The sequence below is a fragment of the Artibeus jamaicensis genome, unplaced genomic scaffold (assembly GCF_021234435.1).
Source record: "Artibeus jamaicensis isolate MK-2021 breed Jamaican fruit bat unplaced genomic scaffold, CSHL_Jam_final scaffold_625, whole genome shotgun sequence".
Lineage (NCBI taxonomy): Eukaryota > Metazoa > Chordata > Mammalia > Chiroptera > Phyllostomidae > Artibeus > Artibeus jamaicensis.
The window spans coordinates 1,863,930-1,887,730 of record NW_026522051.1 but is presented as its reverse complement, the minus strand read 5'-3'; the positions used below and the strand labels follow the sequence as shown (position 1 = coordinate 1,887,730).

At 42.9% G+C, this 23,801-nt stretch overlaps 1 protein-coding gene across 3 annotated transcripts in view; it reads right to left on the bottom strand.

The window, feature by feature from the left end:
* Nucleotides 1-23,801, bottom strand: part of KIFAP3 (kinesin associated protein 3) — a 113,828-nt gene that overhangs the window by 42,223 nt on the left and 47,804 nt on the right. For all 3 annotated transcript variants that reach the window (XM_053659376.1, XM_053659375.1, XM_037167419.2), the window contains 7 exons: nucleotides 18,850-18,950; nucleotides 12,133-12,241; nucleotides 10,795-10,907; nucleotides 10,229-10,394; nucleotides 8,980-9,105; nucleotides 7,275-7,373; nucleotides 4,507-4,592 (listed from right to left, as the gene is read on the bottom strand). In XM_053659376.1, the coding sequence (XP_053515351.1) occupies nucleotides 4,507-4,592; nucleotides 7,275-7,373; nucleotides 8,980-9,105; nucleotides 10,229-10,394; nucleotides 10,795-10,907; nucleotides 12,133-12,241; nucleotides 18,850-18,950 (800 nt within the window). The remainder of the gene's footprint in view (nucleotides 1-4,506; nucleotides 4,593-7,274; nucleotides 7,374-8,979; nucleotides 9,106-10,228; nucleotides 10,395-10,794; nucleotides 10,908-12,132; nucleotides 12,242-18,849; nucleotides 18,951-23,801) is intronic.

Sequence of the window (23,801 nt, the reverse complement as noted above, 5' to 3'; positions counted from 1 at the left end):
TTCTCAGTGTCTGGAACACAGTCTGTGGAACATAGACATGCTTTATAAACACGTATTAAACATCTGAAAACCCAGTCATGTTGGGGGGGATTTGCTTGGCAATTGGAGAAGAATCTATGTGGTTCTCAACTACTTCACACAAAGATGAGGAAGCACCGAAGGCTAACACCCCATCTGGTTTTTCAGAAGCTCTGTCTGTACAGGGGTCTGTCCCTCCCTTCACAATTCCTGAGGTTTAGAAGAGAAAGGCAACGGTCAGCGGCCATAGCCTCCCCTGGGAAGATCAGGAAGCCACTAGGCTCCTCCCTCCCTGCCTCCCTGCTCCTCCCTGAACCTACCCTGCTCTCTGCCTCCTGAAAATACACGGAAGGCCCAGTCAGACAGGCGACAACTTGCTGATGAGGCCACAGAGACCGCATCGCCAGACATGTCATCCTGCACGGCACACAGAGTTACGACCGCCATACATCTGTTTCAGTTCACCAGCACAGGCTTGGGCCCAAATACACCAGACAAATCACCACCAGTGCGACATTCCCATAGTTCTGGGGACAAGCACTTTATTGAAGGAGGCATGCTTCCTTAACACTTGCAAGGCATCTCACTTTCCTTAGCATTATTCCATGCTGTCTGTCTTGAGTGAAAAAGAAGTTCCTTTTCTTAAAGATAAGTTGCATTAAGCTACAAATATTCCCACTCTCTTTTTTGGTGTTTTTGATAAAACACAGTTGCGCTGAGACACTAAGAAATCACAACCTAGAGCTGAAGAGAGTCTTGGGAGATCACCCACTTCCCCACTTGGGGGGCTTCTAACACGCTGCGTAGAAAGGGGGCTACTTCGCCACTGCTGATGTAACTGGATGGAGACTTCACATTCTCCCTTGACAGCCTGTCCTAGTGTATCGTCATCTTCGCTGTGCCTAATCAAAATTTCCCGTTTCACATTAAGTCAATTTCCTCTTTCTTACTCCTGAAAAAGACTCAGGACAAGCAAACAGAGCCCTGAGTCAGGGTCAGTAACAGAGTCTGGGCTCAAAGAACCGAAGGCTGGCAACCACGTCCCACGGGCCCTGAGCAGCTTTCTGCTCAGTGATGAGTGACACGCCCACTCCTCGGATTTCTCCCAAGTCAGGAGGCCCAGTGACCTAGGCACATAAGTGTGGTGGGAGGTTTGCTGACAAATTGGGTCCAAATCCCAGAAAGTGCCCCCCGCTGCAGGGCACTGCGACCGAGTGGCTGAGGCCCGTCTGTGCTGGGCAAGGTGGCTCCCCAGTCAGTGCGCCGTCCTGTGCAAGGCCTCTCGGTTAACTGCCCTAATTCAGCTGTTGTCCTGATGAGAAGTTTTAAAGTGCCAATTCAGCTATTTGCAGGATAATCCTACATTGTAAATAGTAATGTCTGCCTAAAATATATACGCCAAGTAACTTCCACGGTGAAAACCCAAAAGGTGATCGGGTGATCTTCCCACACCATTTTAAAAGTTAAAATGAATGGAGAATTATGTGTGCTAACGAAAAGGGAAGTGTTGATCCAGAGGTTTAATCTATATACAAACTTCTTAACGAGGTCGGTGTTGGGGTCCAGTTTGAACAGCACACACGGAATGACCATCCTATGGCGGATGCCCACAGATGTCCCCTCCGACCCTTCAGGGCTCTCCCCTCCTTGGGAGGGCCACTGAACCTTAGCAAAGGGAATCGCACAGCCCGAGGACACTCGGCAGGTGGGAGGACCTGAGTCTGCGGTGTTCTGGATGCAATGCCTGTAAGACCAAGCTGCCCCTCCGAAGAGGCCAAAAGCTTAATCAAAGACCAGTGCCTGACCTGACCGAGCAGAAAAATGTTTTGGTGAGAAGTTGCTGCCACGGGTGCCTGCTGGACTCTCAGGCTAAAACTGAACCTGGCCTTGAATCTTGCAGGTGTGTAGCAGCCAAAGGTCAAGAAATGCTCTTCCAGCAGAACACGTCTCCAGAGCTGGTGCCCTTCCGTCAGCCGCACTGGACACCTCTCTGCTCAAAGGCGCAGCTACGGAGGTGGCTCAGCGGGGTGGCCCCAAAGGACGTCCAAATGACACGAGTGATTAACATGTGGGCCTCCAGGCACTAGTCCCGATTTTCAGAACACCACTTCGAGCGAGCAGACAGCATTTCAGGAAGCCACGCTGGCCCATCAGCAGTTCCATTTTGCTGACCCTTCTTCTTCGAAGTCTTCACGAGGCTTTTTCCGAATGTAATCATTTAAAATAGCTTTCTTTGTGATTTATATTTTAACTCTGACCAGGATTTGTAAGTCCCCACAAGGAGGGCAGGATAAACAAAGTAAAATGAAGACTAAAAATTCGGATTGGATTTGAACAAATGAAGTCAGGGAGCAGCATCTCAGTGCAGCAACGGAGGCAAAAGCCAGCTTCGGCAAGGGTCACAGAAAGGGCGGGGGACGTAAAGAAACCAGGAAGCGCGGTCGACGCAGAACAGCACCGCGGTCTCGGTTGGGACCTGCAGACTCAGAGAGCCGACTGAGCGTGCCGCTCCAAGCCCTTTCGTGCACGGGAGACCTGAGCTTCGGCGGACTCTGGTGTCTGCCAGGCGTCCTGGACCAAGCCCTGTCGACACCGAGGGATGACTGGAGTTACGTTGTTGGGGAGTCAGAAGGTACATGTGGATTTTCAACTGCACGGCGGGGGTGGTGACGGGGTTCAGTTCCCCTAACCTCTATGTCGTGCAAGGTCACCTGTAACACGTAGACAATTTCCTGAGAACTTTGGTTCTAGAGAAAATGAGGGAGCTAGACTAGTATGTGGAAAAGAGAGTTAGACTCGGGGTGGGTGTGACTCCTGTTTAAGATGAGACACTCGAGCCCAGAGTTTAGAAATAATTAGGAAAATAAATTTTGATCTTATGATAAGTGTTCATATTTTATACTAAATATTGTCATAAGAAGAATGAGTTGGCCTTTGGAACTATCACTGACTTACATCTAAACCAAACATACCTAGTACATAAATCTGAACATATCACCTTGCATCCACCTTTTCTTAAAAGAAGGTGATTAAAAACATGCTAAAGGCCGAGCGTAACAGATGGACATCTCTGTCCTTTCCTCATTGCTGTGGTGAGGTAATCACGTACGGAACTTAAGGACTTCAGTATCCTTACGCCACACACTTCACATACCACACTGGCGCCGGGAGCTGCTGGAGAACATTGCATGGGTCACAGAATCACTCCCTGGGCATGTGAGTGCTCGGCACCCACGGGCCCTGTGACCGGGGGCCGGCACGGATGAAGCATCTCTGTGGAGCACGGCTTTAACAGGAAAGTTTCCCTGCCGTCACTCAGAAGTCATGGCTAAAACGGCACTGCACTCACTTAGTTTTAAACCAGTAATGATACAATCAGTCAAGTCCAAAGAGCAGATGACAGCGAATAAGATGAATTTCTGAAATGAAATGGAGAAAACTGACATAAGAAGTACCTGACCATGACTGTTTCATCTCATAGTGGGGTCGCTAGTATGAATGTCAGCCAAGAGGATGTGCAACGAAGTTGTTTGCTGATTCTTTAAAATGTTATTCTGATCCTTTTAAAACACTTGAGTTGAACTTTGACAACTTCTGGACCGGCTATTTGCAAGACACTTGTTACAGGGTGAGCCGAAATGATAAGTGCAAACCCAGTTCACAGGGGCAAGCGGGCAGGCTGTGCGCAACAGCGCCCGCCCTGTACAAGCAGCAGTGGCCCACCCTGGTCCCTGCACCCGGCCCTGCACCCCAGGGCAGGCAGAGGACCGTGGTGGGCGGCACGGTGTCTGAGACAGGTCTGCGTGGGGGGCAAGTCTCTACCCGGGACTCACGCCGCCCTCTGATCACATGTCTCCAGGGATACGTCCTTTAGACACTTCCAAAGTCACGAGTAACAGCAAAATTTTTGTGTGTTTCCCCATCCCAAAGCAACTTACAAAATAAGTCGATGTACAGGATGGGGCAGAAGTAGGTTTACAGTTGTGAGTATGCAAAACACAGTTCACTCCTGTGTTATTACTCATTAATTATGGTATTCTGTATTGGTATTGCAACTGCAAACCCATGCTTTTCCCACCCTGCATATAACAAAAACTATCAGAGTATTGAAAAAAGTTAATATTTGATTTATAAAAAATATTAACGGCCACACTGCAAGGTTCGCTGTGTTGACTTCTGGCAGAAATTGTCACCATATCTCCTGCCCCCACGCGGTAATTTCTCTGAAAAACAAGTGACTGAGAGACGGTGTAGAGAACAAACCAAAACTCTTGATGTGTATAAAACCTTTATGTGAGAGGCTTATACTTAAGAGCCAAAAATCCTAGTGCTGTTTAAAAAATGAATTTTGTATCACTGCTATTTTCTGAGCTTGACCAAAAGACAGATTTATAGCTACACCGAATGCAGGGTTCTAAACAGATTTGCGATGCCCTCTTTCTCCCAAAGTGAGGAAGAGTATAACCTGCAGGAAGATGCGCTACTCACCGCTATGATGTCCAGCGTGTTGTCACAGACCTTCCGGATCTCGTTATTCTTGTCGTGCATCAGGTCGATGAGGTACGCGGGGGCCTCTGAACACAAGCGGTCAAGGACACCGACGACATCTGAGGTCCGGGCTGTTCCATCCTCCTAAGCACACCCCCCATTTCTCTAAATTCAAGTGATAACTTGAAATTTAACTTCAAATTTTAGAATAAAATCATGAATACGACATGACCAGAAACATTTATTGTTTCATTTGTTTTGAGAACAAGGATGAGGAAGAAAAAAAAAAAACAGACAGAAATGGGTAAGAAAAACAGCCAGTAAATTTTAGAAAGTGCAAGGCTGTTACTTTTGAAAACATGGAAACTGCAAACAGAACTGGAGAGGGAGCTCTGCAGCCATGAAAGCTTTCTTGATCTGTTGGCCCCGCTGGATGTTCAGGAAAGTTAATTTCACACACAATGAACGGAAAAGAATCACAGTCAAATTCCATGTGTAATTGCTAAAGGAAAGAGGAAACCTAAGACACTTTCACATGAAAGGTAAAAACTGCGATCTAATATTTCAAAAAGAGGTAAGAGAATTCAGGAAAACAATAGTATATGAAAGGACATATAAGTCAGAATTAGAAAACTTTGAAATAGAATGATTCAGTAAATAAAATGATTTAATAAAAATAAAGTAAAAAATAATTTAAGATATATAAATCTAAATTTATAACACAAGAGTAAATGAAAATAAGATGAAATTTTAATTAAAATAGAAGGTAAAAACGGAAGAAAACTTTTTAAATCAAAGAATAAATGAAAGGAGATAAAAAGTTAGATACTAAAGATAGGCAAAGAAAATCCAATATAACATAAATCTCAAAGAAATCAACCAAAGCAATAGGACAGGACAAATACTAAAAACTATAATTCAAAAGAACTTTCCTGAAATTAAAACAACAACAAAAAAGACAAAACTACATACTGAAAGAGCACCTTTGCATACTTGAAAAAAATCAGGCAAGGATGTCAAATTCCAATGAAACCACTTGGCTTTAAAGAGACAGAAACATTCCCGTGGTCTTCCTGGCAGAAAGACTGACTCATTTATAAGGGGAAGAAAAGTAAGTTGTCATCAGACTTTACGACAGACACCAATAATGAGTGGACTACAGATTTCTCAGTGGCAGCAATTCAGGCCAGAAGACAGTGGAAAAATACCTTCCAGTTGCTGAGGAAAATACCTGGCAAGCTAGAACTCCATATTCGGTGAAATTATTCCTAAAGAGGGCAAACTGGCTACTACTCCTGCTGGGAAGGAGGGAGGCACAGGACCCGAAAGGCTAAACTCAAAGATGGCTCATCAATGCAGTGCTGCTGAGGCGGCGACTATCGGGGAGATGGAAGGAGAGCACCCCGTTTGAGGCGGACAGGGCACCTGGAGAGGCGGTCAGTTCTGACAAGGCGGGTCCTGTCCGGTGAATGATGAGATGTGGTGTGTAAGAGAAAACTGTTCGGAGGAAGGTTCAAGGGGGGCTTTGGGAAGTGAAGGTCAGGTTGTGAAGACCTACATATGCTAAGGCAAAGAATTTAGATGTTCACAATGAAGACTTCTACACAGTGGGTTTCTAAAGCAGATTTACGGGGGTGGGGGGAGGTACACAAACAAGCAGAGCACCACAACTTAATAAAAATAAGACAAAACAATCCAGCTCAAACACCACTCCCTCTGCCAGCCTCTCACGACATCCCCAGACGTAGCTAGATATCCTCTCATGTCCTCTGCACGTATCTTTTAGGATTCCGGTTACACCCCATCATTCCTGTGTGTTTCCAATCTACTTGTCTGACTCTCCAACAGACTATACAGTAACTCCTTGAGTACATCCAACACTCAAAGCAATGTTAGATGCTCAGCACTAGAGAATCATTTGCAGAGTAAGTGATTAACTGTGTGGTAAAAGAGACAGCAGACAAGAATCTGCAGTCATGGGACTGGCAGACAACGCTGCTATTATCCACTGTGACTGCAGAAGGGAGACTGTTTCCCAGGTGCAATAATGATAAACCACCACTCAGTGAGTAGCTCTCTGTGCTGGGAACTATCACAGCACTTCGAATCCACTGGTGCTTATAACAATCCTACCGGGGTGAGGTCTTCTTCTATGCAATAATACTATGGCCATTTCAGAGATGCAAGACTGCTCAAGCAGGCTGGTTGGCTTATCCAAGGTCCTGCAGCCAGTAAGTAGTAAAGGTCATTAAAAGTTACCTTCAGGGTTATGTGATCAAAGTGCTTCTCAGGCGACACCACACCGGGCCCCTCTTGGTAGGTGCAGGACATTCAGACCGCAGCTAGCCTGGCCCTCAAGAAAGAGGTTTAAAAAATACTGAATACTCTGCCTATAGTTGGTAGCTGAAGCCAAGAAAAAAGGTGTGTTTTCCCATGTAGAGTGAAAAAGGTAAGATTGAAAGAGAACTGAGGATAGTCCTAGGAACCTCTGGCAGTGCAGCTAATGTTAACAGAGAAGAGAGTGCTGACATGTCTGTCTGTTCAGTTTCTTAGTGATCACTGCCAACAAGTTAATAAAATTACCCCCAATGTATTCTACCTGCATAGTGATTTGGGGTAACAGCTTCCATGAAAAATACATTGCCCTCTAAATGTATTTCAAAGCTTAACATTTTCTACATTTTCTGAATGTTTGCAAAAAAATAACTAAAGCTTCATCTTTTCTACTGTGTGAATGTCATTAGGTATTGCAAACACTGAGAGGATACGTGTTTCCTTAATTATGACGTCTCTTGTGGCTTGGTGGAAGACCATCTGGTAGAAGACATAAATTATCTGGCAGACAAATTCATCATCTTCTTGTTGAGCTGAAAGGAAACAGAAAACTTTGAATAAAAAGAATACTATGCTTATCTACAAAATTTTTAAAACCTTGACAAAAAATCTAAAAATGACCAGGAGACAAATAAAAGGCAATTAGTTTACATTCTTTATAATACACAGGTGGTAGATGTCATTTATATCTTAGGTGTTTTTCCTACATTACATGATGACACAGTGAGGAAATTCTTAATATATTTTTAGAAGTTTTAGTCAATTTGGTTGCAGTTAGACTAAGTCCGTTAAGTTATTTTGGAGTACACGAAATAAAAAGAATTTGAAGAAGAAAGCTTCTACCATTATCTGAGTTTAAACCAGAGTACTTGAGATTACTCAAGTCCAAAGACCAGGCTTAAGGACTGAGGGACAAGATCGGTTGGAGAGAACAGTGACAGCGAAACTGTTCAACTCTGTGTCCCTGATGTGAGTGAGGCGGCAACTCTTATTTCCACTTGTTTTGATTTTTCTTATTCACAATAAGAATTCTTTAAACAACTGTACTTTGTGAAGTAAACTGGTTCTATTTTCCTCACCAGGAACTAAATGAGCTGATAACTATGCCCTGGGACTTCCCAGCCTCCAGAAATTTCTGTTGTTTCAGCCACCCAGCCTGTGGCACTTGGTTAATGGCAGCCCGAGCAGACTACGATCAGGTCCTGGAAAATTCAGTCCTGACAGAATAGCATTAGATTCAGATAAATTCCGTGTGCAACGTGGAGAACAGTGAACCCATTAAGAGCGTTACACGGGGGAGGGGAAGACTCTGCCCAGGCCTCCGCTGCCCATTACTGTAACCATAAGCCACTGTGGCTAATTAGATTAACATTTAAGTAAATGAAAACTCAGGTTCTCAGCATCAATAGCCACAGGTGGTGGACAGAGAGAGGACATTCTCTTCATTTCAGGAAGTTCTGAGGACAACACTACATCTGGTCCTAGGAGATACTATGACACTTAGAATTAACTTCCAAATAAACTTTCTTGATTAGACACCAAGATATTAAAAAAAGGGTTTGCGCAAGACTGGAGATCTAATACAAAGTTCGACTGGAGGAAGAAATGGCAGAACCCTAGGGGGTCAAGGCTGACGAGAGGAGGGCAGCATCTAAATTAGCCCCGAGTCGCTGTACAGCACGCTGTTTCTCTGTTCGAGCTAGAAAACTTTTAGCTCACCTGGTAGTAGCCGAGCATGTGAATAATATACAGAGGTTGAGCATATACCCACATAGGCTTGTATTTATACGACTGGACCAGGAATGTCAAAGGCAGAGCAACAAGACTATGGACTCTGGGGTTGGAGACTTGGACTTACTAGTGATGTGTTCGGGTTCAGAAAGCAAGACGTCAGCAGGTGAGTGCCCTAGATTAAGGTAAAACTCCACAGAGCAACACTCTCAGCTCTGATAATATTCCACCTAACCCCAGTGAGAGTTACACTTAATTCGTTTTCACAACCACATAATTTGTTATAAGAACATTAATGTAATAAGGTGACAATTCGTGATTCTAGACTCTATTTAATATTTAAAAACTTAAGTTCACAGCCGTTAGTTAATATAGCATAAAGGCAGAGTAAGAAGAGTTGTGCCTCACCATTCAGCAACTCGATGAGCGCAGGGATGATCCCAGACTTGGCCAGCAGGGCGGCGCATGAGTCGTCCATGGACACCGTTCCGATCATTATCACCACTTCCAAAACGAGGTCATCCTCAGCAGCACCTGACAGAGGCGAACCACAGAAAGTCTGCACCAAGTACCACCACAACGAAAAGATCCTGAAAGCTACGAAATCAGTTCTTATAAAGCCTTAACATGGTTATAGATTTGTCTTTTTCCAAATTTCTATGTTCACTGATGAGTTTGTGGTTGGCGGGGAGGGCAGTAGAGAAGTAGAAATTAAGTCTTTGGAAATACAAATGAATGACAATTTAAACACAGAAATTAAAGAACTCACTTGAATGCCCTAAAGAACACTGTGCGTGTTATGTATACGTGGGAGGGGGGACCCAAAAAATCCTGGAATTTATGTATAAGAAATTGTGTATTTATTCTTAGGTGTTTAAACTTCAGTCACTTGCGAAGCATTCTCCATTTGATGCAATGCACCTATTGAGACATTTTTCCCCTGCCCAAAATAGTTTCTGAACTAGTCGATTTTGATGCCTCTTAGTGCTTCAGCTGTTTCATCTCATACCATGTGGGCAAAACGTTTCCCTTTGAGAACTTTTTTCATCCAGGGAAACAAGTCACTCAGGGTGAGACTGGGTGAATAGGAAGGGTGGGGCATTGAGGTCTTGCGGTTTTTGGTCAAAAACTGCTGACCACTCAGCAAGGTGTGGGCAGGTGCATTTGTAAATCACCCACTAGGAAATGGGCAAGCATGTTGAAAGAGTCTTCAAAAAAATTCACCAAAGCCAAACACAGCCTCTCACAACAACACCAGCTGGTGCACTAATCCAGATGGTTCCTAGAACATTCACCCACGGAGGAAGCCTGGACTGCAAGGGGCCTGCCCTCCAGAAGATAATTTGGTTGTCTGGGGGTTCCTCTCATATGCATGTTCAGAAGGAGATGGCATTTGGTAATTTTTAAAAGGCAGGATTTGAAAAAATAAGAAGGAAGAACTGAAATAACTAATATTGTTAGGAAAAAAGAGTCCATACGTCTAAGAGGAGGACTATGACCACCTTTCTGGGAGGAAGAAGCTAGAACTGGAGGTGTAGGGGAAGATGTGCTACCCAGCACAATAAGGTTGAAAAATAGCCGCCTGCTCTAGTGGCCTTGCCTACAACGTAAAGAAATAATTTAATGACTAGACAAAATGGAGATGCTCAGCACAGACCTGGTTTTAGTTTGTCCTTGAGGTATGGAACCAGCTTGTACTCTTTAAGAACCAATTCCCAGTCTAAGTCTGGAATGGTCAAATTTGCAAGTGTTCCCAAACACTCAATCACAAACTCCTCCTCTTCGTCATTGGAGATCTGGGCTGCAAGGTCTCCAACATAATCCTGAATAAAAGAGAATTTCAATACAAATGTAAAGTATGATTTCTGCAGAAGAACCACTCTAATCATTTACCCCAAGGGAAGGAAAAATAAGTAGCAAACACGACTCTCTAGTTTTCATAACTTTGAGCTGATTGCTGAGGGAGCCCGTGGTGGACTGGTTTAAGGCACGAAAGCTGGAGTGAGGATGGAAGGGCAAGGGGTAGGGATCACACAACAAAGCAGCATTAAAACCCAGGTTGAAATTTCCAGGGGTTAATCCTATGTGGAAGTGGATGACAGAAAGCCAACCTGGGCCATGAGTTAATGTTGGACTCAGTGAAAGTTAAACCCCCAAGCGTTCCAGTGAAGATTCAGGCCTCAGGCCGCATCAAGAGGCAGCAGGTCAGAACACTAGACTCACAATAAACAAATTTTTAGTTGGTCCGTCGTGCTGGGAAATGTTCCTGATCATTTTCATCAGCAATGGGTCCTTGAACTTCAGAGCCCTCTTCATGAGCATCTTTAGTCCATTGCCTGAGAGAGAAACACCAAAGATTCCCCCAATAAAATGAAGGTGCACTTAAGTTCAATAATTTTTATTTGTAGTTTACAAAAAAGACAGTTTACATGCAGTAAGATGCATAACACCGAAGTGTCCAACAGATTCACTTTGACAACTGCTGCCCGGTGTCATTCGGACCGTTTGGGAGATACAGAATACTGCCCCTCACTCCCCGGTCCCCTCTGCCCCAGTCAGTCCTAGTCCCCAAATGCAACCGCTCTCCTGCTTTTCTCCTCCATTTCCTCTTCCTCCTCTTCTCTCTTCCCTCTCATTAAACACTGAGTAGTTTCGCCTGCTCTAGAACGTCACATACAGGGAATCACACAGTATGTGCTCTTTTTGTACAGAGTATGTGCCACAAATTTAAAAACTGTAAGTGCTCATTGACCCACAAAAATGGCACTTCTAAGAACTCATCCTAAGAACGTAACAATGGAAGAGTGGAGCAGCTCACAGAAAGGCACGTTACTGCATCGCTGTCTGCCACAGAAAAGTTGTGGCAACAAACCAAGTATCTAAATTAGCAGATCAAACTCCAGAAAATCCTTTAATGGATTATTTTGTAGCTAAGGGCAGTTGTGTTTATGAAAGCATTTAACTACATGGAACAGTATTCGATGCATTCAATACATTATTAACTTAAAAATGACATTAATACATAGAGAAAAGACCCCCATTTCAATTTAAAATATGCAGAAGTATTGCATCAAAATTTTATCTATGATTACCTCTGGATAGTGAGACTAAAGAGTTAATTTTTTTCCTATTTGCTCATGTGTACTTTTTGTAACAAACGTGTATACTCTTCAAATAAGAAAAAAACTATCAAGGAGACTCTACAATATCATAATGCATGACAGGCAATTTTTTGAGGACACCACAGGAAGAAATAAATACCTAACACATTTGTACTGTGCTATCCTACCATGTCACAGATGACTTTGCAAATTAAAAATTTTATTTCATCTAGGAAACATTTTTAAAAATCAAATTTCAAATAAGGTGTATAAAATGTTATGGGTGTCTTCTATTCATGATAAGAATATTCTGAGTCTGTCTGACCTTTAAGATTATAGCTATAGTTTAAAAAGGTCTTTTAAAATAGACTTTATACAGCTACCATAATTCTAAATTCCTTGTTATCTATTTTGAATGGCCATATGACAGAGGTCACCTACGAAGGCCGAAGGCACTGACCTTCACAGATAAGCTGTACATTCCTCTTGTTCGCAGCAAGATTAATGCAGAAAGAAATCAGTTCCAAGTCAATCCGCTCATCTGAACACTCAAAGAGCATCTTCATTAACTAGCAAGAAGCACAAGGAATATTTTACTCAAAGATACACACAAACACACCAGTGTCAGTAGTTTATTGCAATGTGTTCTCTTAGATTGTATGTTGGAAATAATATAACACAATTACATTTTCAACATAGAGCAGTGGTACCCTCTCACTACTGAATGATTAAATGAATAAATGGTTAATGAGCTACTAGATGTCTAGATTAAGTACAAACTTCCAAGTAAAGTGGAGAATACACGACAAATATCGAATAAAGCCCACGCGTTTAAGAAATATGAGGTTGTGCAGAAGCAGAGCATTGCAAGCACAGACAGCACCGTGGTCCAATTTGCCAGGCGGGCAAGAACGCGGTGCTGCTGAACACCTGAAAGGAGGCGGCTCGGCTGGAGTGGAGGAAACAGTGCTGAGAGACAGGATGGCAAAAGCCAGATCATGCAGCGGCCTGAAGTACATGCTGAGGATTTAGGACTTCGTCCTAAAGATAATGAAAAGCCATCAAAAGCTTCTAAATAAGGAACGTGTCAAAGGGAGATCCAGGTTTCAAACAGATCTGGCCAGTGCAGAAAACAGACTGAAAGAGGCGGAGAAAAGCCCAGGAAAACCCGCCAGGAGTGTGGAGGAAACACCGGGGTGGATGACGGTCCCCCCGTCCAGGGAGGGCAGTGGGGACGCAGGCGAGAGGAAGGACGGAGATACAGTCGGGAAGGAGACCCAGTGCCAGGTTCCATCACATCACTGACCGGGTGTGGGGGCTACGGGGGAGGAAGGAGGGAGGGTCGGCGGTGGCTCCCCATTTCTGCACCGACAGGGATGGTGGTGCCAACGTTTACCAAAAAAAGAGAGAAAAAGGAGAAAACTTTAAAGAGAAGACGGTGATTTGGGTTTTTCGTATGCTAGTTTAAGGAACCTCTTCAGTAGTCTACTGGCTACTCAGTACGAGTAATAGATGCAGGCCTGGGGTTAGAAGAAGTGTTTGAACTGGAGGGATACTTTCAGAAATTGTCACATCTAGCTGATACCTGAAGCTGTAGGCTGGATCCAACTCTCTGGGCGTGGGTAGAAAAGGAGGAGAGAATTTTATTTAGGATGGAGGGAAAGGGAAGGAGTCAGAGAAGCAGCAGGCAGAACAGTAGGAAGGAGAAGGCAGGCCGCCCACGCCCTTTAGCAGCCATTGAGAAAGTCGTGGTGAGAGAGAGGCCATCACAGAGGAGAAATGAACAAACTCCGAGCTACAGTTCTGAGAAGCTGCTCTTCTATTACTAGCAAATCAGCAAATTAACTTAGGGTGTATTTTATGTCAAGATATTTTTCTCTAAGTCAAATGGCTAACAACATATAGACTTTAATTTATAACCTAAAGAGTTCTGGTTTCTTTTCAGGGTAATACCTTTTCAGATCAACATGCCTTCCTGAATGAAACACAATGCCTTATACACAGAAAGCAAATAATAAGTATTTGTTGACTGGTTAGACCCTATTCTATTAAACCTGGTTTTGGTTATTCTCTATGTCAGTCCCAGATAACTTCCAAGTTTCAAGAAGGGCGGATACATGATCAACACAGAAAGTCAATCATGTTTGTATGTGCTCACAGGGAGTACCTGGAAACCAAAGTACTTAGGTATAATTCTAACAAGCAGACACACACACATATACATAAAATCTGCTATATGCTGAAAAGTACAAAATACTGGAGCAGGTTGGTGTGTATCACGCCTTTGGTGGCTCCTTAACCACAGATGTTGCTGCTAATGGAAACTTTGGGAAAGGAACCATTAACACTTAATGATGCTACAGGCCAAGAACTTCTGTGGCCGAAATACAGTACCTAAATTTGTTGGACATACATTTAACGGATATGTTACCTATCTATAAATCAACTGCCGACTCAAACAAATTACAAATTGATAAAGTTGTAGGTGACAATCCTCTAATTAATGTAATTAGTATGTTTTTCTTACTCATTAAAAACCTACTTCCAAACTTTCTTCCAGAAAGATTTCTTTCCAAACTTTCCTTGATACAAGAACTCTTTGTAATAACAAAAATATGTCACATAAAAGCAAAGCTTTAAGAAGGCAAAATATCTGCTGTTATTTACTCGAAATTAAACTTGTAGTAGAAAAATGGCCCTTAAAATCGGGGTTACAAGTCATTTGTTTAGAATCTAAGAGTTTTCATTTTTTGTGATATCCCTGTTACATCCTGTGGTAAAATAATCAGGAGCTAGATTTTTTAAAAATGATTTGTAATATTATCCAAACCCCACCCCCCAAAATCAAGAGAAATTAGAACTAAATGTGAATTAAATGTATCATGATATTGAATTAGTTTTTCATAATAAGAAAGAGAAACACTTCAGTTTTAATTAAAGCATTCACATTTTAAAATAATAGTTCAGTTCAAACTCCACGTGCCACATGATGTCTTTAATTTGATTGCTGCCCATTGCACTTCAAAAGTAAGCGTAATTGCTGACAACTAGGAAATATTAAAACTAGATTTGTTCTGCTTTAACTGTGTCCATTGTCATCTTTTACTAATTTAACAGGAAGGCCCTTAAAGGGCTTCAGCCTGTGCAATGAGGAGGCAATGGTGTTCAATCAGACAAGTCCCATATTGAGTATCAGATACCAAAGACCCACGACTGAAATCACTGTGTCTAGACTCTCTGGCACCTGACTTTACTTATTTACCAGTGACCAGGGGCCAACCCCCACAGCTCTCTGCATTCACATACACCTCTACCGCCCTTGCCCCCCGCCCGAACATCTTTGAATGATTATGGCAGAACCTCGCATGCCTCAGGAATCTCTTCTGACTGGCTACTCCCTAACTGTGCTGTTTGAAGTGATGCTCTGGTTTCTGAACTTCAGCAGATAATGGCAGGCAGGAGCAAAGGGGGCTGTCAGAAAGGACGTTTACCAGCATTCAGCTAAAAAGAAGCATGTAGATCAAAGAGGGGCCAAGCAGGACAACTGTGGTGGAAAACATGTGGATCACTAGGAAGATCCCTGCACACTGTTCCAGGGGAAAATATTAAATAACACTATGACATCATTACCTAAACATGCACTTTGATTGGCCACTCTATTACCAATAAATACTTTTATAAGCATCTGGATGGCATTTGCACCTATTTAAACAAAGCATGCATCTTAGAGGTCTAAATAACAATGAACTGTTAATGTGTACTTTTAACTATTATTAGAATACAACTATTAACTCCTGGCTATCCCCAAGTCTGCTTACCTAAAACGATTCACCCACTGAGGCCGTTAAGATCATACATAAAGGAAGACTTGCCCTGGCCCCCAAATTTTGCAGAATACTGACATAACAGAGAAAAATGAGAATATACTGGATAATTAGAGGCGATAAAACCCAAAAGAAGCAAAACAACATAATATTGGGACAGATTATAAGGCACGCTGAATATACACTCACTCCAAATGTTAAATAATTTTCAAATGTGAAATTTAATCTAATCATAGGTTTACCCTATAAAACATGTACAAAGAGATCAGTATTGAAACTGGACTGTAGATGGGCCCTGAATGATGGGGAAAAGATCTGACGTGTAACTAATAGCAGCATACTTCTGTACAGTGTTTCGCAGTTCAGAAACCCCCCCGACACACGCCTCTGATGCACTGAAAGAACATGAGCAAGACGGCACACGTTTTGATCACTGCGATGAATGTGAACCAGCCCTGCGCCATGGCCTCCGCACTTCCGCAGCGGCAGTCCTCCACGAGCTCTACTGAACAGAAACCTAACGTGCAGAGCCTCAAAGCGAACCGAGTACGGCATTGACTCTGAAGCATTCTGAACCCCTTGTATGTCCCCAACAGGTTCAGCAGTTGTGGTCACCTATGAGCTGAAGCTGCCTGGTGTTACAAGCATTACCTCAAAAGCCAATACCTCTAAAAGGAGTGTATTTTTAACTCCTGAAGGAAGCTTGGAAATATCCCTTTAATTCCAGAGTTGCCTTCAGTGACTCTTTCATTTTACAATGAACCTGAAACTTGGGAGCGATCAAACCCTGTCCACTTTTCCCTAAACACGAACATTTCAGAACCGAGCCCTAGAAAGTGTGAGTCCGAGGTCCCACAGCCCTTGTGGGACTCCGGAGAATGAGGATGCTCCAGAGAATCATTCAGTTTCTTGTAATGTGGCCTTACTCTAAAAAGCCTTACAACATTTATGACATAATTTGGTAATATAGCCTCACCTATTCCTATAAGGGTTGAACTCTTAAAAAGAAAAAGAAAACTAAGTGTTGACCACAAAATGAGTTTTAGAAGGTTCCGTTCATAAAGTGCACACCATACATGCTCTGAAAACCTCACTGCAGTCATGTGTGATGTCCGAAGACGATATGGCTGGAAAACATGCCTGAACGTTGTTTTTTTAAAAAAGCAGGAGGAAGTTTTCTACACATAACGTTGTCAACTGCAATAGATAATAACAATGTCTCAAAGGTAACCTAACCGGCCTCTCATTTCTGATTCTTTATTTAAAATAAAGTTTTATATTTTATATCTGAGCTATACATTCTAAAAGAGAAAAGTAACTCCGAATTCAACAAAGTTTTTTTACTCCCTTTTCAGTGTACATTTATCTTTTTAAATTTAATATTATTCTTTAAAAATCTAAACCGGATAAAAACAGTCCATCCAGGCCAGACTATTACTCGGTTTTGGCTGCCCCCCCATTCGCATCCGTGCTCACGGAAGCTGTGGCGCTGAGCAGGACTGAAGGAGGAGAGGGCTCTGAGACTGCACAGCCGCAGCCTGGGAACATGTGGCGTGAGACGGCAGTAAATCACCTGTGCTTTCCCTTTGACACGGCTGCTCTTTCATTGAGAACTTGTTTGACAAAAGGTTTGATTACACTTCGCATTGGCTGCAGCCTGACATGTGCTATCTCTATAAAAACCCTTGCCTTGTTAGATAAAATGTGCTGCATGTTCTTCCTAGGATGTCTAGTTCCTCTAAACAAGCACAGTTAGTTTACCTCCTGACATGAAAGGCTAAGAGATAATCCTTGAGGTTTTATCAGTTTTTTAATTGCATGTAAATAAAATTCTGAAATATAAAATTCAAGTTTTGAACTGTCTTACTGCTTTGGAATGAAGAAAAGGATGGTCAATTAATGAAAAGAGAAATTATGGTCTATTTTTTACTACTTACTAATTATTTTTCAAGTAATATAAATTTCATAACTTACATTAGGCTAACAAGAAATTATCTTTTAGGAGTCTTAAGAGCATTTACCTTTAATAAGTATAGCCTACTATTCATATTTTTCCAAAGTGTTTTTTTTAAAGTATAATTTCTGGTATATGTTATATATCCTGCAATTTTGCTCTCTTTTTAGAAAAACTTTTTATAGAAAATATTGTAGTATGAAAAATCAGCACAATCAGAGCTTGAATCATCAGATAATCAAATTACTAGAACTCAGTTTAATAAAGGTTAATGGCACACAAGTTATTCTATGAATGTAAATCTTATAAGAGTAAAATCATAATGTATAGAATCTAGGCCCTTGCAGTTCATGGAGGAAAAAACCATCGAACTCCTTCAAGACCAGCAGACCTAACATATAAAATACATCAAGCAACTGAGAACAGTGCTATACAAACAAAATAATTTTGATGAAGCATTTTCCCATCAGAGAACGCGAAGCACTCAAAACCATCAACTATAACAGAATCAAAGGGCAAGTGACAAAGCTGGGAAATGTCTGTAATATGGCAGGGTTAAAATATACATGTACATGTATCTTATTTATTAACCATGAAAATATCAACATGACAATGGAAAAACTGGCAGGGGACATGGATGAATAATTTATAACAGAACATGGAAAATAAACATGTAAAAATGTTCAAACTCACTAGTATTCACAGAAATGCAAATAAAAAGAAACAGACCCTCCACTTTTAGGGAAATGGTAACACCCGGTGTTGTTGACAGTGACATGCTAGTTGGAAATATCAAATATGTCTTTTTAAAAGGCTGCCTGGCCACAAAGCATCAAATACACAAGTGTTCCTGCCTTTTGACCTAGCAATTCTACTTTTAGAAATTTAAAAAGAGAAAACAGAGAAATGGATAAGCATTTGTATACAGTGATATTTACTCCACATTTTTTCATTTGCCTATATATGTTTACTTACATCTGTTTTTATGTAAGAAACTAGAAAAAAACTAAACATACAATTTAATAGTATGTACGTTATGGTACATTTATGCAATTGAATATTATACAACTATTAGACATTTCTGAAGAATGTTCAATGGCACGTGAAAATACTTATGGTCTATTCAGTGAATAAAGTGATCTACAGTTACGTAGAGCATATAATCCCGATATATTAATTTTCCCAATGTAAAGAGAAATGGGCTAAAATGTTGAACAAGTATCTCTGCGTTTTGGATAACCAAGTCATTTGCAGTTTATACTGTTCTGTATTTATAATATATCGGATTTTTTTAAACGATTTTTGTTTTTAGGGAAAGGATATCTGGCAAATGAAGAGAAAAAAGTGAAAGCTATGTATTTCTGAGCGCTCTTCGTGGTAAGCACAGGAAGCCACTCACCTGAGGGATGCAGTCAGTGTACGCGAACATGGACTTGAAGCGGTCGTCCATGCTGATGTGGTAGAGGACGCACATCGCGATCTGCTTGTAGTTTTCATTGCCTGCGGGAAAGAGACCATGGACATGGTCAATGGCCTTTATATGATTGAGTTTTTTGGTATAACACACTCAAATTGATGCGTTAAAAGTTACAAACTACTGAATCAAACTCTTATATGACCCTCACCTAGACAATATGCCAAGCTCCCTTTATCAATTCTGAAGTATAGAGCCAACTATCTGTGAAAAATCACTAATTTCTACAAGATAATGTATATTTTGCAAGGTATGTTTTTGGAAAAAAAATTAAGCCCAAACTTAAGAATTACTCATTTTCTGTAGCCCACTATAAAATTGGCCTCCCACCCTTACTTTTTAAATGAAAATATGAGATTAACATAGTTCATTAAAAGTGATAATGTATAAGAAATAGTAAACAAAAATATCCCCAGTTGGGGTGCGCTTGGGAGCCAACCAACCGATGTTTCTCTCTCTCTCTCTCCCCCCAGCCCCACTTCCCCCTCCAAAATCAATAAACATATCCTCAGGTGAGGATGAAAACATACATAATGATAAAATGCCAAAGGCTATAAATAAACCTGGCACACTCTACAGCGTAAGGACTGTCTCCGAACTGCTGAGGTAAAACAACCCTAGTTTCGTATACTTTGAAACGGAACAAAGAAGAGTGAGCGACCCTCACGGCCCTGGAAGACGAAACGAGGCTGCACTAGGCCTCGTGGTTCCTCTGCCCGCGTGCACACGGCCGTGGCCTGAGGCCCTGCGTGTGATTCCAAAGTCCTGACAGAACTAGAGCTGCTTAGCTAAAAAGCTTTATCCCCAAAGCGGTATTCTTTTTTGAAAATTGTGGGCTGTAAGAAATCCTTGAAAACATTTAGAGTGAAAAAATCAAACATATAAGTAAATTTAGTTGATAAACAATGTATCAAGAAGCTTATTAAATCTATTTTAACAGGGAGAATAAACTCAGCACCTTGATCCTTGTGTCTGCCATAGCATAAAATGGCCAAAATAGTGTTTTTAAAAATACTGTTTTATATTCTTACTGAATTTTTCATCTACTAGGCATATTCTAAGGTGGTTATAAATTCTTACAAGGTATAGTAAAGCACATGGAAGCTTCCCAATAAATATCTGTGGATTGATTCTGTTTTTAATTAACGTGATAACTGTAGTTAACACTACTGTACTATATATTTGAAATGTACTAATAGAGTGGACCTTAAAAGTTCTCACCACACACACACTGAGGAAGTGACTGTGAGGCTATGGGTGTGTTCACCAGCCATCCTGTGGGGATCATTTTGCCACACATACAGACATCAGATCGGTACGTTGTATACCTTAAACTTACATAATGTAATACGTCGCTTAGATCTCATAAAGCCGGAAAAAAGAGCAGTGTTAGCTGTAGCTGGTGTGGCTCAGTGGATGAGTGCTGGCCTGTGAACCAAAGGGCTGCTGGTTCAATTCCCAGCTAGGGCACACACCTGGGTTGTGGGCCAGGCCCCCCAGTAAGGGGAGCACCAGAGGCAACCACACATCGATGTTTCTCTTTCCCTCTACTTCTCCCTCCCCACCTTTCTCTAAAACAAATAAACAAAATGTTTTTTTAAAAGAAAGTGCAGTGTTAGATTTAAAAATCTCTCACTAAATTGGACAAGAACTGCCACGGCGCAGTGTTTGATTTTGGGAGACAACAAGGTCCTGGAAGCCTACAAGCCAGCAGACTGGGACACAGAGGCGGCAGCACCTGGGGAAGAGCGCAGGCTGCGGAGGCCAAGGGCGGGGTCCCAGCCGTGGCCCTGCCGGCTCTGCGGCCTTGAGAGCGCTGACCTCTGGGGGCTGCAGCTTCTTCGTCTGTGCGGTAGGGACAGCAACTGCACCTACCCACGGTTGCTCTGTGGGGACTGAGTGACAGAGCCCCGGTAAAGCATCAGTACGGCAGCATCTGACCCAGAATAAACCAATCTCAGTAAGTCTCACTTTTCACCAGCTGTATTATATTGAGGACAACATTTCTCTGCTTCACCGATACAGCAGGATGCTCCGGTGTCCAGTGCCCCTCGTATACACTTTGTGTCTTTCATCCTCGAGGTCTGACCGTGGTTAAGAGTCAAAGCAGGGCAGGGAGGCAGCCGAGTCCCCTGAGAGCCGCAGGACGGACGGCTCAGCCAGGCCAGCAGAGCCCGGCTGTGCTGGGAGCACGGGCCCAGGAGGGCAGGCGGCCCTGCTACAAGGCCGCACTCTCCTGTCCTCATCGGTTTACACAGTCCTTGACGGAAATTAACTGGAGAAAGGAAAACCGTCACAGTGCAGATCACTGTCACCAGCCTGTGTTCCTCCACCTCCACTGCCGCCACCACGAACACTGACTGTCTCCTCCTCCTTCTGACCTTCCCTGCCTGTCCCAGAACCGGACTCCCTGACAGGGTGGGGCATGGTCCCGGAGGGGGTGGGCTATGCAGAGGACGGGAGGACACAGAGACAAGCCAGAGAAAGCGAAGACAAACCTCCCAATGAGCTACCTGCCCGCCTCCACCGCTGAGCAGCATACACGAGGCAAACAAAACCCGAGGGTGTTTCCCTCCATGTCCAGGCCAAGCACGAGTGAACACGAGAAACCAGGATGTGACCTGCACTGCACGGGAGACTCTCCCAGAGCACAGTGTACAAGGAGGTGACAGCCATGGAAGAGCTGTGGTCCTGGACTTGGAGGCCTGTGGGCCTGGTGGCTGACAGTTTGCTAGGTTTCATCCAGGTAGAGGCTCCCTGGAATTCAACCAGTTGGTTTGCAAATATCTGTAAGACTGATTTTCATCCCTTATTAGGTTTAGGAGTGAACAAAGATATAAACCGACACTCACCCTGTTATTCAGAAGAAAGAGGTGAATATTTTCTCAATGGCCTTGTTACCCAGATGTCACCCGGGTTCTGATTCAGGTCCTGCTCCATGTCACGCACTCCTTCCCCCTCTAGACAACTGCAGTAGATGCACGAAGATGACGGTGCACAGACCACAGGGGACTTATGCACTGGTCGCCTGGTTTAATCACTGTATCAATGATTAACCTAATAAAATGCAGCCTATAACTTTATTATGACGTCCATTTGCAGATCATGTAGCAATAAACAGTCATTAAGAGAGATTAAATGGCCCAAGTAAAATAAGCTAATAATCTTCTTCATTGAAAGAAAGGATATCTTAGTTCTTAAAACATAAACCTAAAAAAAAAAAAACCCAAACCACCCAACAATCTTGTAGCTGCTGAATGAATCCGAGGGGCCGCAGGGCATGATTTTCTCCTCAGGATTCATGGCTAAAACCCCTAAGCTCCAGCTCACCAGCTACGACTCCTCCACATCCTACACGTTGGCAGGCATTTCGAAAGGGCTCCTTGAAGACTTACAGACATCAATCATTCCTGAGCAACACCCCAAGTCACAACAGGCTGCCAATTGTCGGCACACGGGCATGGCACCAAAGGCACTGGGGATTCTGAGCAGGGCAGTGCAAGGCTGGCTACTCTGAGAACTAGGCCTTAATGGCTAGAGGTAGATTAGTCAAATCTGTTCAAGTAATAAGGCCAGAGTGGAAAAAAAACGGCTGGGCATTATGATTCTTTTGGTATTTATGGTAATAAACATGAATCATGATGAACTCACTGGCTATTAAACGCAGAGGTCCTAAGTACTTCGATAGGATTTCCACAGGAATTCACCGTTAATTAGCTGGATCATTATTTGAAAGTGTTCCTGAATTATCTTAGCAGTTGTGCAGCCCCAGATTGGTCATTCCCAGCTGAGGGCAGTTAATGCCTTAACAAACTGGTCATTAACTCCAGTAACTGATTTTGTGGGAATTATTGCACTTATAAAATACATTCAAGGTTTGTTTTTTTTTCTTTCCCTTTTAAAGAAACCTGCAGCTGTAGTTCAGCTGGAATAGCTGAAGGAGGAAAAAAAATCAGCTCTCCAGGCTGCTCTCACGATCGATGTTCTGCCAATTAAAGGGCAAGCGTGTGCGGATGGGTTTGGAATTTTAAAATGTCTTCAGTGTTTTCATCTCTGAAGTGATTAGTAAAAGCACCATTTAGCTACTAATTTTGTAAGACACTTGGGATTTTCCGTTCGCAGTTCCATCTCGCAGAAATATGAGTTCTGAACAGGAGAACTCAAGGCCAAGTTTCCGCTTCTGCAGTAGACCCAGCCCAGCACTTGGTACGAACAGAGCGAGCGCGCCAGGCGTGGGCCACGCCATTAGCCAGACTCTCGCTCCCTCCCATCATACTCCACACCTTCGCTCAACCAAGGGAACTCCCTTCGGGGTCACCCAGGCTCCGTGAGAAGATGAGAGAAGTGGGTGAATAAGCCCCCCTCCGTCAGAATAAAGTAGCGTCAAGGCACTGCCGTACCCCAGAAGGTCTACATAAATACAACACAGTTCAAAAGTCACAAATGTCTTTAAGTTTCCTATAGAGTTAGAGCCCTTTATACGCTCTCAATCTGGTGAAAGCACCACAGGCAAACACACCACTTAGAAGACAACTGCAACTGTACTGAGCATATCACCGACCACACTGAAGGCCAACAGAACACCGCGGGTGCGTGCGGCCGCCGCGTAATCTCGCATTTAACTTCTCTGAGCAGACACTGCAGACGCCCGCCCGGCATGATTATACAGCCTCCGCTAGAACTTGAAATCGGAGAGGCCAATTTTTAAGAATGCAACCACACTGGACAGTCTCCTGTTTTTTAATGTATTTGTTCACAGCCAAATCTAGTAAAGATTAGAGATACACAGACAGAAACTCAGTTTTTTAACCACGACTTGAGGGGTGGGGAGGATAACTGCAGGTTACAACAACCCACATGAAAACAAGTGTAACAAC